General features: G+C 45.1%; 2 protein-coding genes across 8 annotated transcripts in view; both read right to left on the bottom strand.

Annotated features, from left to right (window-relative positions):
• The window catches only part of mv (lysosomal-trafficking regulator mauve), a 111,349-nt gene extending 98,448 nt beyond the window's left edge, over positions 1-12,901 (bottom strand). For 3 of the 4 annotated variants that reach the window (XM_075870931.1, XM_075870932.1, XM_075870933.1), the window contains exons 1-6: positions 12,521-12,900; positions 11,867-11,976; positions 9,366-9,445; positions 7,828-7,981; positions 6,067-6,151; positions 2,766-4,864 (exon numbers count right to left, since the gene is read on the bottom strand). In XM_075870931.1, coding sequence (XP_075727046.1) covers positions 2,766-4,864; positions 6,067-6,151; positions 7,828-7,981; positions 9,366-9,445; positions 11,867-11,953 — 2,505 coding nt within the window. In that variant the 5' untranslated portion in view covers positions 11,954-11,976; positions 12,521-12,900. Of the gene's footprint in view, positions 1-2,765; positions 4,865-6,066; positions 6,152-7,827; positions 7,982-9,365; positions 9,446-11,866; positions 11,977-12,520 lie in introns of all 4 variants that reach the window. The other variant, XM_075870935.1, reaches the window with a different exon arrangement.
• Positions 12,902-13,499: 598 nt separating this feature from the next.
• The window catches only part of whd (carnitine O-palmitoyltransferase whd), a 35,238-nt gene continuing 28,415 nt past the window's right edge, over positions 13,500-20,322 (bottom strand). For all 4 annotated transcript variants that reach the window (XM_075870929.1, XM_075870928.1, XM_075870930.1 and 1 more), the window contains exons 9-11: positions 18,312-18,500; positions 17,681-17,987; positions 13,500-14,137 (exon numbers count right to left, since the gene is read on the bottom strand). In XM_075870929.1, coding sequence (XP_075727044.1) covers positions 14,072-14,137; positions 17,681-17,987; positions 18,312-18,500 — 562 coding nt within the window. In that variant the 3' untranslated portion in view covers positions 13,500-14,071. The remainder of the gene's footprint in view (positions 14,138-17,680; positions 17,988-18,311; positions 18,501-20,322) is intronic.

The raw sequence follows: 20,322 nt of genomic DNA, 5'->3' as shown, positions 1-20,322 counted from the left end.
GCCAATACCCCCTGAGCTTTCGTTTTAAAAACGGTTTCAAGTCAAGTGCAAGGATCGGTATTGATGCATTGAAAGTAGTGTCGTTGGCGGAAGCAGCCAGCTTGTCGGCCGAAACGCTCCCTTGTATCTCACGGTGCTCTGGAACCCAGCAGACAACGACATGCTGTTTTGATGTGTACAGTTTGCGCAGAAGTGAGTAGAGTGACACCAGCACGGGGTTCTTGTGTTTTTTAGTAGTTTTTAGGGCTTTCACCACATCTAGGAAAACTGTGTATATTACCACCTTTTGTAATTTTATCTGTTTGATCTGTTTTACGACCGCCAGTATTGCGTAAGCTTCTCCTGTGAAAACGCTTGCATCAGGATGAAGAACACCAGCCTTGGAAAAGGATTGGCCTACCGCTGCATATGACACAGAAGTGTTGGACTTTGAGGCATCGGTAAAGAACTTAGGGAATGTGTATTTATGTTGTAGTTCTCAATTATTTCAATCTAAATGTACTGTTTCAACATGGCCAACAGTTAAAAATTAAAGACAATAGCATTAAAGGCAATAACATTGCCAACTACTAACAAACTTTTCGTTAATGGTTTGTTGAAAAAAAATGTGATGTTGACGAACACTTGTCAATACACTCGAACACTAATATATCGAACTCAAAGAGGATCGTGCATTAGTTCGATATATCAAAAATTCAGCATAAAAAACACAGGCCCCAAGAGCTTACTTGTAGCAGACTATTACCTACAGTAGGCGCATTCAAGAATGACAACTAAATTCGCACACACGCCCCAACAAAAGGTTTTATTTGCCTGAGGAAAAAAAATGCTTATCTTGGCCTGCTTTTTCGTTTTCTAAATAAAGTTGAAGACGCTGGCCTCGATCTTATCAAGGCTGTTCAGTTGCGACAGCCCTGTTCCCTCCATGTCGCTAATACAACGGCGAATGGAGGCCGAATGCTGCCACCACGTCTGCGGTGGACTTGGCGCGTGTAGTCAGCACTTTGTCCAGACAATCCTCCTCATCACTTGAGCTCTCGACCTGGGCATCCTGAGTCCTAGCGACCGAGTCCTGAGTCCTGAGTCCTACTATGTCCTCGTCAGCGAGGCTCGCAACGACCTCAACATTGCAGTCCGCTTCCATGAAATCGTCTGCAGACACTTCGTGCGGAACAGCTGTCGGGAAGAGGGACGAGAACTCGCGAAACGCGTCATCTAAGCACTCGTCTACGTCGTCTTCAACGGTTTCCGCAAGTTCGGCCGTCACACAACAGGCTCCCAACAAATGCTGCTCCGCCACATTTGCCTTGTTCTTCAACAATGTACTCGAAGCGCTCCTTGGTATCCTGAAGTCCGCGACAGTCAAACATTTCTCGCTGGCCCCAACACACTGATCAGCCTTCAATGTCGTCGCAATGTCAACGGACTTGAGCTTCTTGACACTGGCCATAGCTACACGAGAAGCCGACAATTCAAGGAGTCCGCAGCGGCTTCGCACACCACGCATGCAAAAAAAGAATGCTGCACATGCGGTAGTGCGTAGACAACATGAGAACAGACTCCACCAACAAAGCGCTCGCGAGGCTATGGTTATTGGCAAGGGCAACAGCAAAAGGCACGAGCTGTGGTTGGCTGATCAAAACTCGCAAGACAGTAACAAAAAATAAAAAAAGACACGAAAAGAGTAGGTCGTCGGCTCCTTAGTTCCTGCTCTCGAAGCAGACAAGTACGCGAAGAAAGCATGAGAGAAACGAAAAAAAAAAAAAAAGACATTCCACAAGTTATAGGCCGTACAATCTGAGCCCTCTCCCCCTTATCTTTTTTCAGGTGTTTGGGGTTTGGACGGAGGCGGGAGGCCGGGCGGGGGTCGCCGGGCACTGCGAGTGCCGAATCGCACTTCCAACTCGCGTGCGAGCCATGCTACCATGGAGATCGCAGACAAGGGGGGGGGGGGGAGATTGCCGAAGTGCACCTTCCAGCTCCTACGGTGTTCGATATACCCGAAGGCGGGTAAAAATACCGTTCAGTATAAACGTGCAAGTTTTTATACTTTTAAAAAGGAATTTCAAGGGGATAACTTGCGAGCTCAATATACCAAAAATTCGATATATGTGGGTTCGATATATCCGTGTTCGACTGTAGTTGGTGCTTGTGTAGCCTTTCTTTCTCCGTGCCTGTCAAAGCAGGTGCTTTTCCACTCACGTTGTGCACCAACAAGCCTAAGCTGCTTTTCTCAAAGGGAAAACAACGACTTGGCTTAGATTGATAAAGAGCACTCTGAAAAATCTAGTACCACAAGCTTCATTGTCATAAGTTCATTTTTAGTGAACAAAATCAAGGTTAAAATTCATTTTTAAATTTCGCGCTGAAAACTTCGCGCATGATGTAACGAATTGCAAAACGTATTTTTCGCATTTTCACGACACTGGCCGAATGAAATTTTTTGAAACTTCGTATGCTAGGTCTGCAGTATCCGCAGATGACAATGTATTTCATTTTCATCGAGTAGAAGCTGTGCAGGACCCAGTAAACATCTTCAAAGTTTACTACCTGACGGTATTTGATGTAGAATTCCCACAATAGAGGCCCCCCCCACCCCGCATTCTCTTCTCACGCATTTTCTCGCTTACAAAGCATCATGTCCCGATAAGAGTAGTGTTTTCTGGATTATAGTTTACTAATAAGTGAAAACTCATTTTGCTCTTCAGTGTCCCATAAACATGCAGCAACATTCTCAACAAATAAGATACAGGCATACAACTAACCTCAGACTGGTACCAAAGGCGCACCGGGCACAACTGAAGAAGCAGCGCGAGCATGGTTTCCAGCGCTGGAAACACCTTCCGGCTGCACGGACCAGGCTGCACCGTCTCGTCGGCGAGCCAGAGCAGGAACCGGTACGCTTCCCCGCAGCAGTTTCCCATCCTCAGATGCGATCGCACTGCACTACACTGCGCCACATGTCGGCAGGAGAGCCAGAGCTCGGCGAGCGTCGACAGTTCTGCCTCCCGGTCGGAAGCAGAGTCTGCGTCTAAGCCCTCCTCGGTGGCAGACTCATTGAGGGACTCGACGGACTGCATCGTCATGAGAGGTCTCACCTTTCGCATGAACTCCTTCGTTACGGTAGCCAAAAACTGCGTGAACGCCAAGAGTGCGTTAGAATCCTCATCATTGCTAGACTGCATCAGGCTGTTTTCAGTGCTGTGACTGTCTTCAGCCTTTTCTTCATCCATCCTGATGCTGCTCACATAGGCGAGGATGAGGGTTTCAATCAGAACCAAGGCAGCATGCCTGTACACGGGGGCAACTGAAGGGGAGAGGAGTCGGTACAAAAGTGTTGTCTGCACACTTCTGGCTGGGAAGACCATGGAGGCGTCGGCTCCTAACAGCGAAAAAGCGGATACTGAAAACCACAATGGATTCAATTCTGGTTCTGCATTTGTTGCATTGGCAAAGTTGTACTCTAGGAAACAAGGCAAGGCCACTTGGGTGCAAATCAGGTCACGAAACGGCGGCCGTGCCACCTTTACTATGCCCAGCAAGTGCCGGCCAATGAGGGTCTGTGTTTCTGCATCTCCACGACTGAGCAGCGCAGAATATGTCCCACAAGTGCCGTCTCCCCTGTCCAGCCGGTCGCGGCAGCTGAAACACACCTGCAAGAAGAGGCCCATCTGCACACAAAGGCACTTTTGGAGCAGATGCAAAATCTGGCCTTTCTCTTCCGTGGGCTGTGAGCTAAAGTCCCGAAGAAGCGGCACGAAAACCTCATCGAGTGCCATGCAGCAGCAGACACCGCAGCGTAACAAGGCCTGCGCAGACAGGAACGGGGCATTGAGAAGGACGGTGCACAAGGACGCAATGCAACATCCTGACAACGGTTCCAACATGCTGTGCCTGAGCCGAGTTCCCAAAAGCATGTCGTGATGATGAAATGCAACACCCAGTCTCCGCGCAGTCTTGGCACGCTTCAGCGACAGGACAATTTCAGCGATAAGCCCTGCAACGAGAGTGCAGGACGAACGATTGGTGGCGCGCATCGTGGCTTGCAAGCTGCCATGAGAGCAGAGCCTGTGCACAGCTTCCACAACCCAGTTCAAGCTGCCCTCTGAAGGGGGAAAGCTACGAACCGCGTCACGGACGAATATCAGCGCGGCACACATGCTTTCCACCATAGACTCAGAGTCTCCAGCATTCAATGCAGGCTGGCAGGAGTCGAGAAGTGTCAACAGGGTGCGGTACTTGCGGATGGACTGATGTGAGTAGCCACAGCCAGCATGTAGAAGCTGTGATGCTGCCGTGACAATGAGGCGCAAGACTTTGCGTTGAAGCGACTGGGAACTGGGCTGCCCAAGCAGCTGCTTCAGCTGGGAGCCAGCTGGCACTGAATAAGAAAGGCTGCTGAAGATCTCCAGGGCACCAGGGAGACAAAGGCCCGATATGGATGTCGCAATAGCCTGCCAACGATCGCCCTTGCGATCGGCCCCTCGACAAGACTGCATCAAAAGTGTGACGAGACAGTTAAGCAGGAACGATGGAGCAACGCACGCACCCATAACTGCAGCTTCCTCGTCCGTGAGCGTATCTTCCATAGGGGCGCTCCTACATATGTACAGGCGATCCTCCCACCCTTCACTGGCAGATTCCAACGGATCTTTGTTCGAAAGGAAGAGGGCCGTGGACGTATGCAGCACAGGTGAAGGCACTTCCATGTGGTCCGAATCCGTCGAGGCCGAGCTGTCTGATGTGGAGTCCACGCAGGGCTTCTGTCGGCAGCGGCGTTGTTTTAGGCTGGCCTTGGCTGGGCTTGTCGTGACGAGAGAGCAGGCCATAAGGTCCCTCTCTTCAAACTCCCACTCAAAGGTTCCTTAAGGGGAAAAAAAGTACAAGCATTTATGACCGAAAATCATGCACTCATTGCTCTGCTTGAACTATGAAAAACTTCAAGGAGAGTGAAATGCAACTTTTCCAACGCGACCTTAAAAGCTTGCAAGAAAGGTTTGTAGGCAACTCAATATTTTATATGAGAGTAAAAGAAAATATTCATATAATAACAGCAAATAGCAAGTGCTTTCTTTCATTCAACCAATGCTAGCCAAATTAGCCAATGTTGGTAAACAAGTAAATATGATAGCTCATCAAGAAAGGCTCAAAACAAGTTGAATTCAGTCAAAAATTATTATTACATCATAGCAATCATCATAAGCAGAAACAAAAAGTGAATAATACGGGCAAGGAAGACAAGGCAAAAACAATTATTAGAAAATAAAAAGTGAATTTCGTTTACAAGAGCTGACACACATATTTTAGAGACAGTTTACAATCAACCAATCAGCTACAGCCCTGTCAGCCATTCAGGTTAACAGAACTATGGCTCATTTTTTACAATTTTTATATTGAAAAATGAAAATATTTAAGCACAGCTCTCTAATAAAACAGCAGCACAGCGAATGCTCATAGACAGTACCATTCACTGTAGAATAAAATGGGCACCACTTCAGCTTGAGGTGAGCAATTAGCAAGGAGAGCGAAATTACTAGCTATGACTAAGCAAGGGCAATAATTACCATTTGGGGTGATCGAGAATGGTTGCAAAGACCCATCAAGTGTTACTGAGCTAGGACAATATTTATCAATTTGGGTGATCGAGAATTATTGCAAAGACCCAAGAGGTATAAAATTAGAAACACACCTTTCTTTATTTCATGCTCATAGCTTTAGCGCAGTAGGTTGCTTACATTCTTCAAAGATTTCAAACATGACAATATTTCTCAGAGAGTGGCTTTCAAATTCAAACATGACCCAATCTTTAAACCAGCTCAGTAAATCATCGCGAACCCGAAATCTCAACCATGACATACCGTAGAGCTTTGATATGCAAAATACTGATTCAGAAAAAAAAAAACTGCACATAAAACAACATAAGCTAAAACTTAAATTTTCATTCCTGTTGATCGAATAAGAGTGCTTACAAGGAACCCTGGATATATAAAAAAAAATTTTTTTACCCTATTGCCAACTTCATTAAAACAAAATTAGACTTTCATGAAACGAATAGCTGAACAGTACCTGGGGACCATGGCTCTTCCAGGTTGGAGAAGAAAGACAAGAGCGATATTGCAACCCTTGACAATTCCTTGCAACAGGGTAGTGACTGCAGAGGGAAAAAAAAACATGGCTTAGTTTAATTTATTTCAGTTAATTTCCAACGAGCATGTTCATATACATGTTCAGGGCACATTCTTTTCAGGTGCGAATTCCGACGCACTGCCTACGAATGTGTCACACACACACACACACACACACAGTGTAATTCCAAGGCACTGAATGTCGGATTCCAAGAAAAAAAAATGAAGTAATGGATTGTTGTGTGTTGTTTCAGTAATCAATCATCGCAATCATGAAATTATGTACTTAACCATTCTGGAGTCAATTAATTTCCATTTTTACATGAAAAGAACCAAATCATAGGCTCCAATTCTATGCACATTTAGTTTTTGGTTGTATTATAATTCTGAGAAAGAAAAAGTAGCAGTACTTCCGACATTGTTTATGCAATGCAGCAAATCAAAGAGCTCCACAAGCATTGTGGTAACTTCACCAAAGTGATCCGCAACAGTCACACACAGAACACCGACGTTAAGTCAAAACATTGATTATGTAGAAGGCTCAATTAATTTAGTAAGCAATGTATATTGTTCTCTTTTTGTCACAAGTTGACCAGACTAAAATAAACAAGTTCCCGTTTTCCTTGTAACACAACAAATCCAGTCATCCATCTACACCAAGGAAAGCTGTCTTCTACAGAGGAGCAAAAAACCGGGCATCTTCATTACGATTACATATAGAAGTCAGCGCAAGGTACACACATGAAGAATGAAAACAATGACTATTGGAACATTCTGTTACTTCCGCATACTAACACACTCAAGTGGAGGCTGTTACAATAGTCAAGCTTTGGAAAAGCCCACAGCATTCGGGTTTTCATATACAAGGACTCTGTTAAGGCAGTAGCGCTTCATAAAATTTAACGAACAACATACTTTGAGAGTATCGATCATTCTTTCACAAAGTAGATTCCGCTCGTCACCATTCGCCATTTCCACATAAAATTGCAACATTATATTTCTTTACATAGTTCTGAAGTCACTGCTTTTAGGCCCCTCTGCGATATTCACCACTGTGTCTTCAAATGATTAAAACATTAGCCTGATGCTCTTTGGCCAGAGTTGACTCCTGCACCATTAATAGCCGTATTCGTCATGACTTTCATAAGTTTCCTTGCCCTTCATTGGCATTCATTACATGACTGGGAATTTTTTTTTAGGAAAATACAGTACTTGCATGTTCTATTTTCGTTACACCAAATTATTACTTGCTATTGGAATAAGGTCTTAGAGCTTGAACAAGAAATACACAGAACAAAGGAATATAAACCACGCAGGCATTTTCTCTCATTTGTTAACCGCCCTTATTTGTGTGCTCCAAGTTTTATTTCAAGACACCATATCGACTAGCTCACCTATTTGCCCTGTTTCGCTAGCTATTTCAGTGCCACGCCTATTACCCTGCTTTCTTTATCGTGCCCTCCCCCTTCCCCCGGGCAAGAAGCTGCCAGTTCGTTGTTTCATGAGCAATAATGCCCTGAAAGAGCATGCCTCGTTAATCGACTAGCTCACCTATTTGTCCTGTTTCATTAGCCATTTTAGTGCCATGCCTGTCACCTTGCTTTCTTCATCCTGCCTCTTCCCCCCCCAGGCAAGAAACTACCAGTTCCTTGTTTCATGAGCAATAATGCCCTGAAAGTGCATGCCTCGTTAATGTCATTACCTGGGAGCCAATGCGAACCAGGGCCCACAGGAGCTTCCAGCCTCGTCCCTCGAGCATGAACTCGCGGCACGGTGCGGGGTCATCGCCGGTGCAGGCTTCGTGCACTTCAAGCATGAGCTGGTGGGCCAGTACATTGCCTGCAGTGAGCCACTCCCTGGGGAAGACACGGGATATGATGTACTGAATGCTATAAGAAAACTATCAGATCAATTGTTTGGTTGATTGATTTATAGTACACCTTTGCATGGCTGTGTTTTGCATTTCTAGCTATTTTGTTCGTAGTACGTGGACGCTAAAGCATCATTACTTTAATCTAAAGTGAATACAAGCACTAGTAGATAAAAAAGTAAGCTGAACAGTACGGGCTGATTGATGACTAAACAGATTTCGTGTCAATGCTTCTAAATATGACATGCACTACCACGTTGCCCTACGTACTATCAGTGTAAAATAAAAGCCGAACAGCGGCAAGCCTTTGCAATGGCATAGTGCACGCCGTCCGCTTATCACCACGGACAAGCACACATATATGTGCAGAGCTGCCGAACAGGATGCGCACGCCTGTCAATAGTGATAATTGGACGGCACGCACTACACTATCACGAAGGCTTGCCGCTGTTCAGTTCCCATTAGACTGTGATAGTACAGGTCTTTTTGCATGCATTACCGTTTAATACTAAATTTCATAAATAGCGTACGTACATATGAGTTCCACCTATGTTAATGTTCTCCTCATCTAAAGTGTAGAACATGGAGCACTGACGCCGCACAGCAAAGCTCTTTTGCTAGCAATTGATGAATAATATCCTCATTTCTGCAATAACTTTATCATGGCTGCAGTATCTGAAACTACATAAATAAGTAAACAGAACACACACACACACACTCACATATATATGTGTGTGTGTGTGTGTGTGTGTGTGTGTGTGCGTGTGTGTGTGCGTGTGTGTGTGTGTGTGGGATGTAACAGACAATAATGCCAAGGAAAGTACAGGGGAGGTTGACCGAATTGCAACGTAAATGTGAAGAAAGAAAAAAAGAAAAGTGAGTGAAAGATAACTTGCCATGGGCAGGAACCAAATTTGCGACCTTCGAATAACGTGATGGTAGGTCGCAGGTTCGGTTCCTGCACACGACAAGTTATCTTTTCACCCACTTTTCTTTCTTCACATTTACCTTACAATTCGGTCTAATAACCTCCCCCTATACATTCCTTGGCATTATCGTCTGTTAGATTTCATTAATATTGTGTCAAAACATGGAAAAACGAGCCCTTAAGTATACACTTTTTTCCCTTGTATATATACATACATATTAATGAAATATGGAAGGTGCTGAACTGATTAAAGGCTCAATGTCAACTGTTCTCTTTTGCTTTCACTGGTCACAACTGGTAAAAGTACATACCCTATACAGATATACATGCACCACTGAATGGAATATGGAAAACATAGTTATGCTTCATACCAACATCGCTACACAATAACACATACATGACAGCACATTACATAGGTTGTAGTTGGGCTACAATCACTTACGTGAGTTGCACGTGGCTTGGCACATCCCGGTACTCAACAATTAACTTAACCAGGAAAATGTCGAGCAGCTGGCTTTGTAACTGTAATGTGCACATGAATCAGAAAGATGAGATAACCAAGGTAAATGTCACATGACTGACAAATGATGCACTTATTCCCAACTTTTTAAATATGAGCAAAGCTAAAGCTATTGATATCAAGACAAAATACAGTTGAAGCTTCTCCAAGCTTACAAATGTTGTTCAGCTGGTGCATTTGCGAGTTCAAACTTGCCACTCGTGTTTAAATGCTTCCACAGTTACAAGTTTTTGCCGGATACTGATGATAGTGTGTCTGCATGTTGAAAACTTAATTTCATGAACACTTTGGCAAAGGGTTTCACACAAAAAATAAGTACTGTGCAGCGTGTAATGCCACGCTCAGCGTCAAAGGAGGCATGAGACAGACTAGTTAATCCACAGTAACGGTGTAGGTCAACTTCAGTGAATTACCTGAAAAGACCCCACACAAGATACAATTTTTTGTCGTAATAGGGCATGCCTTTGTGTTGCAGGTTCTTTTGCTGTATTTCAAAGTGAAAAGTTCGGCTAGTTGAAAGGTGAAGTGTGAGATTTTCTAGCACTAGAAGAAAAAAAAAAACTCCAAGCAAGCTATATTGGACATGTGTCTTAGCTAAAGAGAAGCATATCATGCATACCTTTGTCATTTAGCAAGATAACAAAATTAAACTCTAGTGGCCTGCAAATTCATAAAATGGCCACAGAGCTAGGATATTTTTAGCAAGAACAACTGTGTGTATTAAATGTAGTGATGTAAAGGCACATATATTCTAGGGCTCTAAGGATGTCATTAAGCTGCCTCGCGAAAACGTTAATCAGTACGCAAAGGGGCAACTTTTGCTTTCAAGTCAAAATTTTGGTTAGGAATGAAGTCATTGTCAGATAGATGGTGCACACACACAAATGTGACATAAAGAACAATTGTTTTTCAGCATGCAGGCTAATACAGATGACGATAATGATTACACAAGGAACAATTAATTTTGAAAACAATAGCACAGTGATGATGGCAGTGAGTAATTGACATACACGGGAGCAGTAATGTGAGATAAAATGAAGCACTGATCTTTAGTAACAACTGCACATACGTTTCCCTGGCAACAGTTCCAAAATTGCGTTCTTTCGTGTACCACCATTCTCTCCCAGTGGTATACTCATTGAACAGTAATGTTTTCCAATAATGTGAAGAAAGTATTGCAACAAGCACACAGGCCTATGTGAAAGCCTGGATTAGTTTATACACGTGCACGTTTTAATTTCAACTTGTAAGAGCAGCTGTTTAATGAAGCAGTTGCAATACTACAATTGCACAATCCGTGTGGGCATTCATTTACAGTAAGTTGGTACAACATTCAGGAGCAATCAATAATTATCTGTTATTAATTTTGCACACCCACATATAAATATATACATGGGTGTGTACAAGAGAATGTCTATTTCAAGTCATGGAAGTATATATTAAACCCTTAAGGTTAAATGCACTGCTATAAAAATAGACCACATAATATGGACTTAGTAGCATGAGTAATGTTCACAAGAAAAAAGCTTTGGAAAGTGTATGCACGATGAACGACTCGAAACATTGTTCACGACTGATATATAATAATGCACATCATTACACACATGGCGTTTCACGTAGCTGCAAGTTCAATTTGTTTGGAAAGATGTATCATGTGAAAAGCCACAGTAACAGTGAAACTATATCCTGCAGCAATGTGTCCATGGTTTATAGATGCATGTGCGTGCATGCAGATAACTTGAGTAATAGCTGCAAGTAATTATTGTCACTCGTACTTGTGGTTTCTCATGTAGTGAACGCGAATTTATGCGGTGAATACAGCTATGCATATCACTATATAGTGAAATGTAATGTAACAGCTAGAGCCTCAAGTAGTGAGTAAAATACCCTAGTGAATGACTCATACATGCAACCACTGCAGAAAAACAGAATTCTGCTGGGATCTGCCAGTGTAATTCCAATATATATGTCAATACATACGTACGTTAAGTGAATTTCTAAGGAGCACGGTTGAAAGAATTACAACTGCTTTTCCAGTTAAAAGTCTGTGTGAATGCTGTTCGATTGAAAGCTGCGGTCGCAATCACACCCACGGGAACTAGTAGTACGGCTGAAATATCTTATGTATACAGTGCAGTTGTATGCTGTACGCGTACTTCTTAATCTGTGAGTGGGTTTTCTAAAGTAGATACGTGTCTTCGGAACTCTCAGAAAACCGTGTAGGTGTAAACAGCGAGCAATGTTAGCAAGTACGGCGTTATTCTTCATATGGCGCAACAATGCACGCACCTTTGACGTAATCGAGACACAGCGAGTGTTTTTCAGCGGCTTTCCGCCGGCACTGCAATCAAACAACGCAGCGTGCAGGCAAGTGTGACTGCGGCGCTTCTGCATAGCAAATGCAATTAGTGGGATGCGTTTACCTCTCGGCTCCGGCTGGGCGCTGCGATGAATCTGTGCCACGCCTCTCTCAGCTCTCGGCTCGCTTTTCTCTCCTGCATTTCGCTCATCGTCTTCGTTTCTGGACATGCCACTGCGCAGATAGCACAGCCACTTCACAGTGCGGGAGAAAACAAACGTGCGGCGGCCACCGCTCCACAGGTGGTCGATCCGTTTTCACGCATCAAATCGCGCCTATCACGGCGATGCGCACGTGCAGGCACATGCAAACTCAGTCGCGTGTTGTTGGTTTAAAACCTTATCGCCCAACAGCTCGATGACGCATTGTCGCGTGAGGTTTACCGCGCAGGTCACACTATTAGCACCATTAGTTTAGCCTTTCACAGCTCTGTTGTCATGTCAAAGTGCTCCCACGGAAACCAACAGCAGAACAGAAACTAGTTCTCAAGACCCTGCTGCGCACCGCAGCAGCAGCTTCCGGCCGGCTTCGAAGAAGCATGCGAGTTGGTGTATTTTCCGGCGCCTGTTTCAAGTGGCGATCGAAGCCTTCTGATATGTAGCGAGCGTCACCAGTGTCCTCCAAGCGTCGCCGTAGGGACCCAATCATCAAGCGCGCGATAAAGCGTATGCGGAGATAAGGGTGGGCGTGCACCAGCATGAGTAATTGCGTAACTTACCTCGATTACGACCGCTCGGCACCCTATATGTGGTTGAGTGTCACAATAAGGGCAGTTGCAAGCAGCGATGGCTGAGAGTTCGTCTCTTTAGGGGTCGTTGTCGCGCAGTCACGAAGCACAAATTTTGCCGCTAAAACCCTAAAACAAGTTAGGAGGGGTTCTGACAAGCAGCCGACAACACACGTGACATAGATACTTTAGCAGGCCGAATGTTTGTGTGTTGCAGCGTGACGGGCACTCAGTAATTGCGCAGCTAACGGTACACACTCGGGAAAACAAGGCGAAATCAACCGCTGCGGAGGCAGCCCAGAGAAATAGGGCCAGCTGTTCCAAATTTAAAGTTGTAAAGCCAACACGGAGCAAAAACACGAACTCCGGGCTATGCTAGATGATGGACAACCTAAGGAGTAAAAATGGCGAACCCAACGCCATCTTTAGTTTTTTGCAAAACGTTTGAAGTGCCGCAGCCAAGCTATCGCGGAAAAATTACCGCAACACTTGCCGTTCATCTTTGTTCGCGCGATAAAGCTGCGCAGTGAGTCACCTAACTTGAAGTGTTTGATATACATTTTAGCTGACATTAGTAAAGACCATTAGCAGGACATTGCCAACACCACTTCACTTATGATGCGGTAACTACGTTTTCTATAGACGCCCCAATTGCTCCTCCATGATTGCCCCCCAGGATCTGAAACACAGCTTCACAGTGTGGATCGGGGCGCCAGTGCGTTGGTCCTGCGTGGTCTGTACACACAGGCGCAATGTGATGGCCGTGCGGTGGCCCAAAGCTTGTAAAAGATCCAAGCTCACACACTCTAAATAGAGTTTTTCTTCCTTCCTCCCTTCCTACGGCGCCTGTCACAGCATGCACATACTATAAAATCTGGCTCAAATGGAAACAAATGATACACATACACTCTACAGTGTTGTGCATTACAGGCATTGGCAATTGAGCATGCAGAAAACCACAACACACGTGCAAATTTTCCATTGCTTTATTTTGTACCCCACGGTCATGCAACAAAACATAGTCCCCACATGTAAATAAAACACTGCTCTGAAAGAACATGCATGCCACAATGCACCAACAATGTATTGCTGCTCTCTACCCCAGATATGTTGCAAGACATATGTTCCCCTTCCCCCCATTTCTTGCAACTGCTACTTGGGAGGCACATCACACTGAAGATGGGCCAGAGGCGAGAAAGTAAAACTTGTTGGCAGTGAGACCCACACACGCCTATTCACCACACTCTCTCACATCTCACACTCCCTCTCACAACCAGCTGCACACTGCAAGTGCACATCTCGAAACTCCTTTGGCTCGCAGCAGCTTGTCCATCAGTCTGTTGCTACGTGCTTGCGGGCAACACTTTTTTTTTTTTTTAGTAAAACTCCCGAGTTAAAAAAGGGTTGCTGCGGACTAACAAGCGTCTGCCGCAGTTGCATTGATAGGGCTGGAGGGAAAATGGGGGTTGCAGGCCACACTCAAAGACGAGGCGGGCTCTCCCCACTGGGCTTGGCTGGCTTCGGTGCGGTACAAGCGTGCTATCACTCAAAAAGGGCTTTCATGTCCTTGAGTGACTGCTCAATGTGGTTGGCAAACCGAAGCGAGTCCTGCGATGTAAACAAAACTTTGAAATCAGTGTAAAATACGGGAAAAAGCTTCCACCAAACATTTATAAGTACTCTCATGCACCTATGTTGCTTGGGGCCTTCGAGTATCCAAGTTATTTTGTAAATGATGCAAAGCAGCAGCATCATAACAGATCAAATGTGATTTCAGTAAGCCTTGGACTGGCTCGTGTGCCATTAGTTATTAAAAGCAAACATTCATATCTGTGCACAAGCAATCTTCTTTCAAAAATATGGAGTGTCTGCCATATCTACTTGTGAGATAAGGTGCAGGATTTTGTTTTCCTTTCTCCTTTTACTTATCTATAAGCTATCTTTTTTTAACTTTTCTAAGCTTTATAAGCGTACACAAAAGCGGCCCTCAGTTCGTTTGGCTTAACTCCAATGCATATATGTATTCCAGTAGCAAGTATAACATTATCCTTGAAAAAACAGGCGAATGTTGGCATTTTGCAGTAAAAATGAGAGTACGATAAGAACGCTTTTGAGAATGAAGCATAAGAGTTGGGGAAAGCAGCATTCTGGAACAGGAAGGCATGAATGCCACCTCCATCAGAAACAGAGAACAACCGTCAGCAGCTGTAAATGATAGTCACAGCAGCTGCTCCCGGTTCACCATATTTCGCTGATGCAGCACTAGAAAAGTGGCTACGACATAAAATACTGATCAATAAAAAACTAATTATTACGAGATATTGCAAATCATCTAGTAGATTTCTGGCAAACGAACTTGATGTTCCATTGCCAGACAGTGAAGGACCAGTGGCAGGTGTTAAGCTTATCAAGGAACATGGGCCCATAATAACTACTGAAACAAATGATTTAACACTTCTAATTGCCCTATTCATTTGGTGACTGCAAGCAAAACCATTTTAAAAAATCAGTTCAATGTATTTCAATTCAATTAATTTTAAACCTGTCGGGATCTGAGGTGCGCCCGCGACCATTTCGCGGGCATTTCACCGCACGGCCACACCTTTTTGCTTTATCTGCACTGATAATGACGCGTGGCGAAAGATGGCGCCACGTGTGCCGTGCGCCGAGGGAGCTGTCTTTTTTGTGGTTGGCGCCGGGTAAGCACGTGTTTTCCTTCATCCGCGTCCCCTTTGGGAATCGCCGGACTGTAGTTTGCCTGGGGAGGCCTGTGGCACCTCGGCAGGCATGTTTACTTGAGTGCTAGCTTCGGTATCGTACGCTAAGCCCACAGCGGTGCCTAGTGCTTGAAGTGGTCGTACCACACCGAGCCGCACTTACCGTAGGCCTACGCGTATGGGGTTTGCCCTAACACTCGCGACCAGGCCCAGTGGCCATCGTGAGAGTGCGCAGCATAGCCGCGAGGGACCTTTTCCCGATCGGCGTGTGTAACCTCGCCATTGCGACCCCAACCCCAACCTGTTTGACCCCAACCTGTTTCTCACATCGGAATTCTGGCGGGAGAAAGCCGATACTTCAGCGGATTAGCTTGGGGTTCCCGGCAACCAGTACACTTTTCGTCTGCTCGCGGCATGTCTTCTATGGCTCGCGGACAGCTGCATGACTGGTCGGCATCATCTACGCTTGTGCATGGCTTACTTAGTTTCTGGGGGCTTTGTTCTCAGGGGATTAACGACGCAGAAATCACTTTCGGTGGTTCGGGAAATGTCGCCACCGTTGTTTTGACACGCGAGATTCTTAACTGTCATGGTGGGGAAATATTCTAACTTCTGCAACCGGCGACGTGCCGCTTCTAAAAACGAATGGGAGACGCACTCAGAAGTCCTACAAGTGAGGAACAACGTAGTTGAGAGAGCGTTCTGCCAGCAACTCCCTTTTCTCCTGAAAGATTAACACTCCTTGTTCATTTGTCACAACGCGACAGACATCGCAGCCAAGCATCGCTTCTTGCGGGCATCTATGTTGAATACTCTCAAACCGGTCTGCTGCCAGCGGGCGCAGGTGAGCACCGAATCTGCTGTCGAGGGTAATCCGGCTGTTTTCTCCTAGGACACCGTCCGTCGTGAGGATGCGCCTGCAGGTGGATCATCCGTGGAATAGCCGTCCGCGTCCATGACAAATCCGGATTCGTTCCGTCGTCTGAATGCACCATTATTGTGAACGTCTGCGTGCGGGTGCCTATGCTCTCCGCGTCCCGGGAGCGGACGTTGTACTATTGTTCGGGGTGCCGCCAAAGGCAATAAAGTGTTGTGTGTTTTGTATTTGAACACCATCTGTTTTGCCGCGCCGCGCTAAACGCCTTATTAGTTGAGCGCGCGCGTAGCGGTACGCTACACGCGAGTAGGTGGCGGATTCGTGGCCCTGTGGCTCGCTAAGCGTGAACTCGCGGTGATCATTGGCTGCAGTTAATAGCGGGGTCACCATAAACCATACAGTGACAAACTCCCAATGGTCAGCAAGAAATGCTTCTTTGTAGGGATCATGTAAACAATTTTGGAAATCGCATCTAAGTGTAACTACTTTGTTTCCAAATGCAATCAAAATGCCGCTATATTCCAATCGGAATAAATCAGAATTCAGAAAAGATATCACAGTAAGTACTACAGTGGGTATTACATGCTCACTCCTCTGGTAAGCTCAACTATTGTCACTGGTCCTGCACTGTCCGTCAGTGTAATACAGAGATCGTTTGCCAGAAATCCACACGAAAGCTTTGCAATATCTCACATTAATTAGTTTCTTATTGGTGCGGGTTTCATATCATAACCACTTTTCTATTTCTACATCAGCGAAGAATGGCGATCCTGGAGCAACTGCCGTGATTTTAATTCACTGCTGATCACGGCGTCTGCCTCGGATCGAGGTGGCATTCATGCCTTCGTGTTTCACCATGCTGCTTTCGCACTTGTGAAGGCAATCCTAAAAAGAAACAGCTTCTTCATCCACAAAAGGCAATGTCAATGAGTGAGAAGTAATGCTTCATCCTCGATCATTCTTTACACCGCTTTGTGACATCACAAGTTTAAACAGCATGTTCTAATCAGGCCCAATTATTTTTTTAGAGGTAAAAGTGAACTTAGTGAAGGAACCACTGATTAAACTCCATAAAATTTTAGAACTTCCATCAAGCTGCAGTAGTCCAAATACAAGAAAATACTATGATATGCACGACAGTAAAATGAACGAAATGCTGGGAAAGTTCGTAAAGATTCATTGGGACTATCAGCGCGACTAACACGGACAAAAACGAGAAGGGGACACACGGCACAGTGCTGCATCCTAGTCTTCGTTCGTGTTGGTCGCGATGTACAATGATGATATACACAGCATTGCACTGATGCACCGCCTGCAGCTTCAGGGCATTGTTCAAATTCTAAAGAAACTGAACCTTGACCTCTGCTTTTTCTTCTGGTGATCATCATACTGCCCTGCAATCAATTTGTTCCTCTTTCCTGTCCCTTCAACCAACACAACAGTTTTCATTAGTTCAGTCAACAAATGCAGCTCCGTTCTAGACTTAGCGCTGCCCAACGTAGTCTGCATATTCTTCTGGGATATCAATATTGCATGTTCACTCAGAACAATGCTTACAGTCTCTGGCGATGAGCGCTTGCTGGACACGTGGAAGAAGAGGTGGTCTTCTCCAGCAATAAGGTATGAGACACCATAGCCATCGTCAGCCACGGGGCCAAAGCCACCGCCGGCCGAGATGAAGTTGGGAAACTTGCTCAGGTCGAGCAAGCTCGTCTGGTTGTGAGGTGTCTGGCTTGTGGACAGGCGCCAGGGCTCGCTGAGAACCTCACGAAGAAACGGAGAGTCCACCTCCAGGTACTTAGAGACCACGTACAGGCAGAAGAGGTGCCGGTCGATGCCCTTGCCGCACATGGCGTCTTGGTATCTGAAACCATAAAATGAACTTGCTTTCAAACGATGCTTTTTGGTGGCTGCATGTCAAACCGTGGTCAATAAAGTGAACTGATGAATTGACAGTGTCTTATTATAGTCAGGTGATAAACTTCCTCCAATGCTGTGCTACTTCAAGACAGAAAATGGGTCATGAAAAAAAAAAAGAGAAGGAATCAATTTCTTTAGGTTCACTGAGATGGATCTAGTTGTAAAGTGAAAACTGTTTGTCAAGACGTCCCAAAACAGCTTTAAGTTTAAGCATTTGACGCCACAGCTTTTTTTGGCGAATAAAATGATATCAACTTCAGTTTCGCACCCTCTTTGGTGTCGCTTGCAAGCGCTGCCGAGCTTGTCCCGCTTCTCCTGCAACGTTGCATTCGGGTCCTGCATGGCCAGCACCCAGGCCCGAGACTCGCACGTCACCGGCCGCACCGTTTCCGTCCGGCCCTCTCGGAACAGTCGAGTCATCGACGCCTCGTACGTTAAGCTGAAGCGCCCGGCATCTCTGTAACAGGATGGAATAGAGATCCAACTTTATAATTTCACATCCAATGTAACGATCCGCAAATTTAACTAGTGAGGTCGCTACACACTGTATATTATAGGCACTGCAACAATATAACTAAAACACAAAAGGACACACCAAACAGCAACAAAAAACGGTTTGGAAAATGAGAAAGTTGTATTGTTAAAATTACTTACCTAATAAAGGAAGAGGGTTTCAGGGACAAGCTGTTTTGTTATTTAAGTCAGGATGGAAAAAACTTTGATGCTTAGCATTTCCCTGAGCTCATGTCAAATATGAAAATCAATTTTTTGTATACCATGTGGGGGTCCTGACTCTCCCTGTAAAGTTGTTTGCGCTGCGCGGTGCACGTGTCTCGCCCACAAGCCGCATTTCGGGTTACAACCACCGGGCGGTAGGTGGCATTGTGTTCGCGAGAGTTGACCACCACTATCGTCACCCTCATCATGCTGTAGCGCCGGTGGTGACCCCTGGCAGAAGGCAAGCCTTCGTGGCGGGCGAGAGAGTTGAGCGAGTCTATTCTGCGCGTGGCGGTTGCCGCGAACGGTTGTCTCTAGCGTGGGTCCCCGGTGCGTGGCACCGCGGGCTGCGCGTCGGGGGCCCTCGCGGCAAGTCAAGCGTTGGCGACGCCGTCTTGGGTGTGTTATTGTGTTTGTCAAGTTATTGTGTGTTTGTCGTGTTACTGTGTTTGCCATGGAGTGTATGGTAATATTGTGTAAGGAACGATTGATGTATCGATTCGGCGGATGATATCGTCGTTCTAAATTAGTTAAATAAATGTGTGTTACCGTTTGGTTTGTACCGACCGTGTCTGCTGTGTCCTTTCACTCCACGAGCGTGGCATGTCGCCCGCCATTTCGAGATCCCACAACCATACCATTAACTTTTCAAATTATTCGTGACATCATCTGATCATGTTAATTACCTGCCTCGTACCATTACTCAGCCGGACCTGCAACATCAATTTTAAAAAGCAGTGTTACAGCTATGCTGGTTTGTAACAATGATGGTGGCACAGGAACCATCAAGTTTCATTTCGAGAACTATTTAATCCCCATCTTCACTTGTTTAAGACAATTGTGAGAAGCACATAACCGCTTCATTCATTATGGTACCAAGCGCGAACACAAGACACAGGTCAGGCGAGGAAACAAAGATGCAGTACTCACCTGTCCTGTGTCTTGTACTCTTGCTTAGTGCCATGATAAATTATACTCAAACTTCATTATAACAAAGTTGCATTTTACACAAAAATAACTTCGTTATATCCAAAAAATTTTTATAACAGTACATTCCTAACATTATATTTATTGCACGACGTTTTTTTCATTTATTTTGTCATAGCCGATGTTTTGTTATATCCAGGTTTGTTATACCAAGGTTTGAGTGTACTTGTTCACACTCACTCATCTTGCAACCTTACTCAGTTGTATATCCCTCTATTTTTGATTGATTGATTGATTTGTGGGGTTTAACGTCCCAAAACCACCATTTGATTATGAGAGACGCCGTAGTGGAGGGCTCCGGAAATTTTGACCACCTGGGGTTCTTTAACGTGCACCCATCCCTCTATTTTTACGTCTTTATCTACTGCAAAGCTTGTTTTTTTTTACTTAAACAGCAGTCGACTTAGTCAACTGCCAGCTTGCTAAAAGGTCACGTGCTTCGCCACGCCAGCAGGCAGAAAAAAAGTGTTCCGCACTTGCCATCATGGCAACTATAAGTGCTAACGCACAATTTTTTAAAATGCACACAATACCAGCCCATAAAATGGAAGTGGGGACGACTACCACCATAGCCA

This window comes from Rhipicephalus microplus, chromosome 8, assembly GCF_043290135.1.
Source record: "Rhipicephalus microplus isolate Deutch F79 chromosome 8, USDA_Rmic, whole genome shotgun sequence".
Classification (NCBI taxonomy): Eukaryota; Metazoa; Arthropoda; class Arachnida; order Ixodida; family Ixodidae; genus Rhipicephalus; species Rhipicephalus microplus.
Note: the sequence above shows the minus strand (reverse complement) of the source record. Positions and strands in the feature narration are given on the sequence as shown.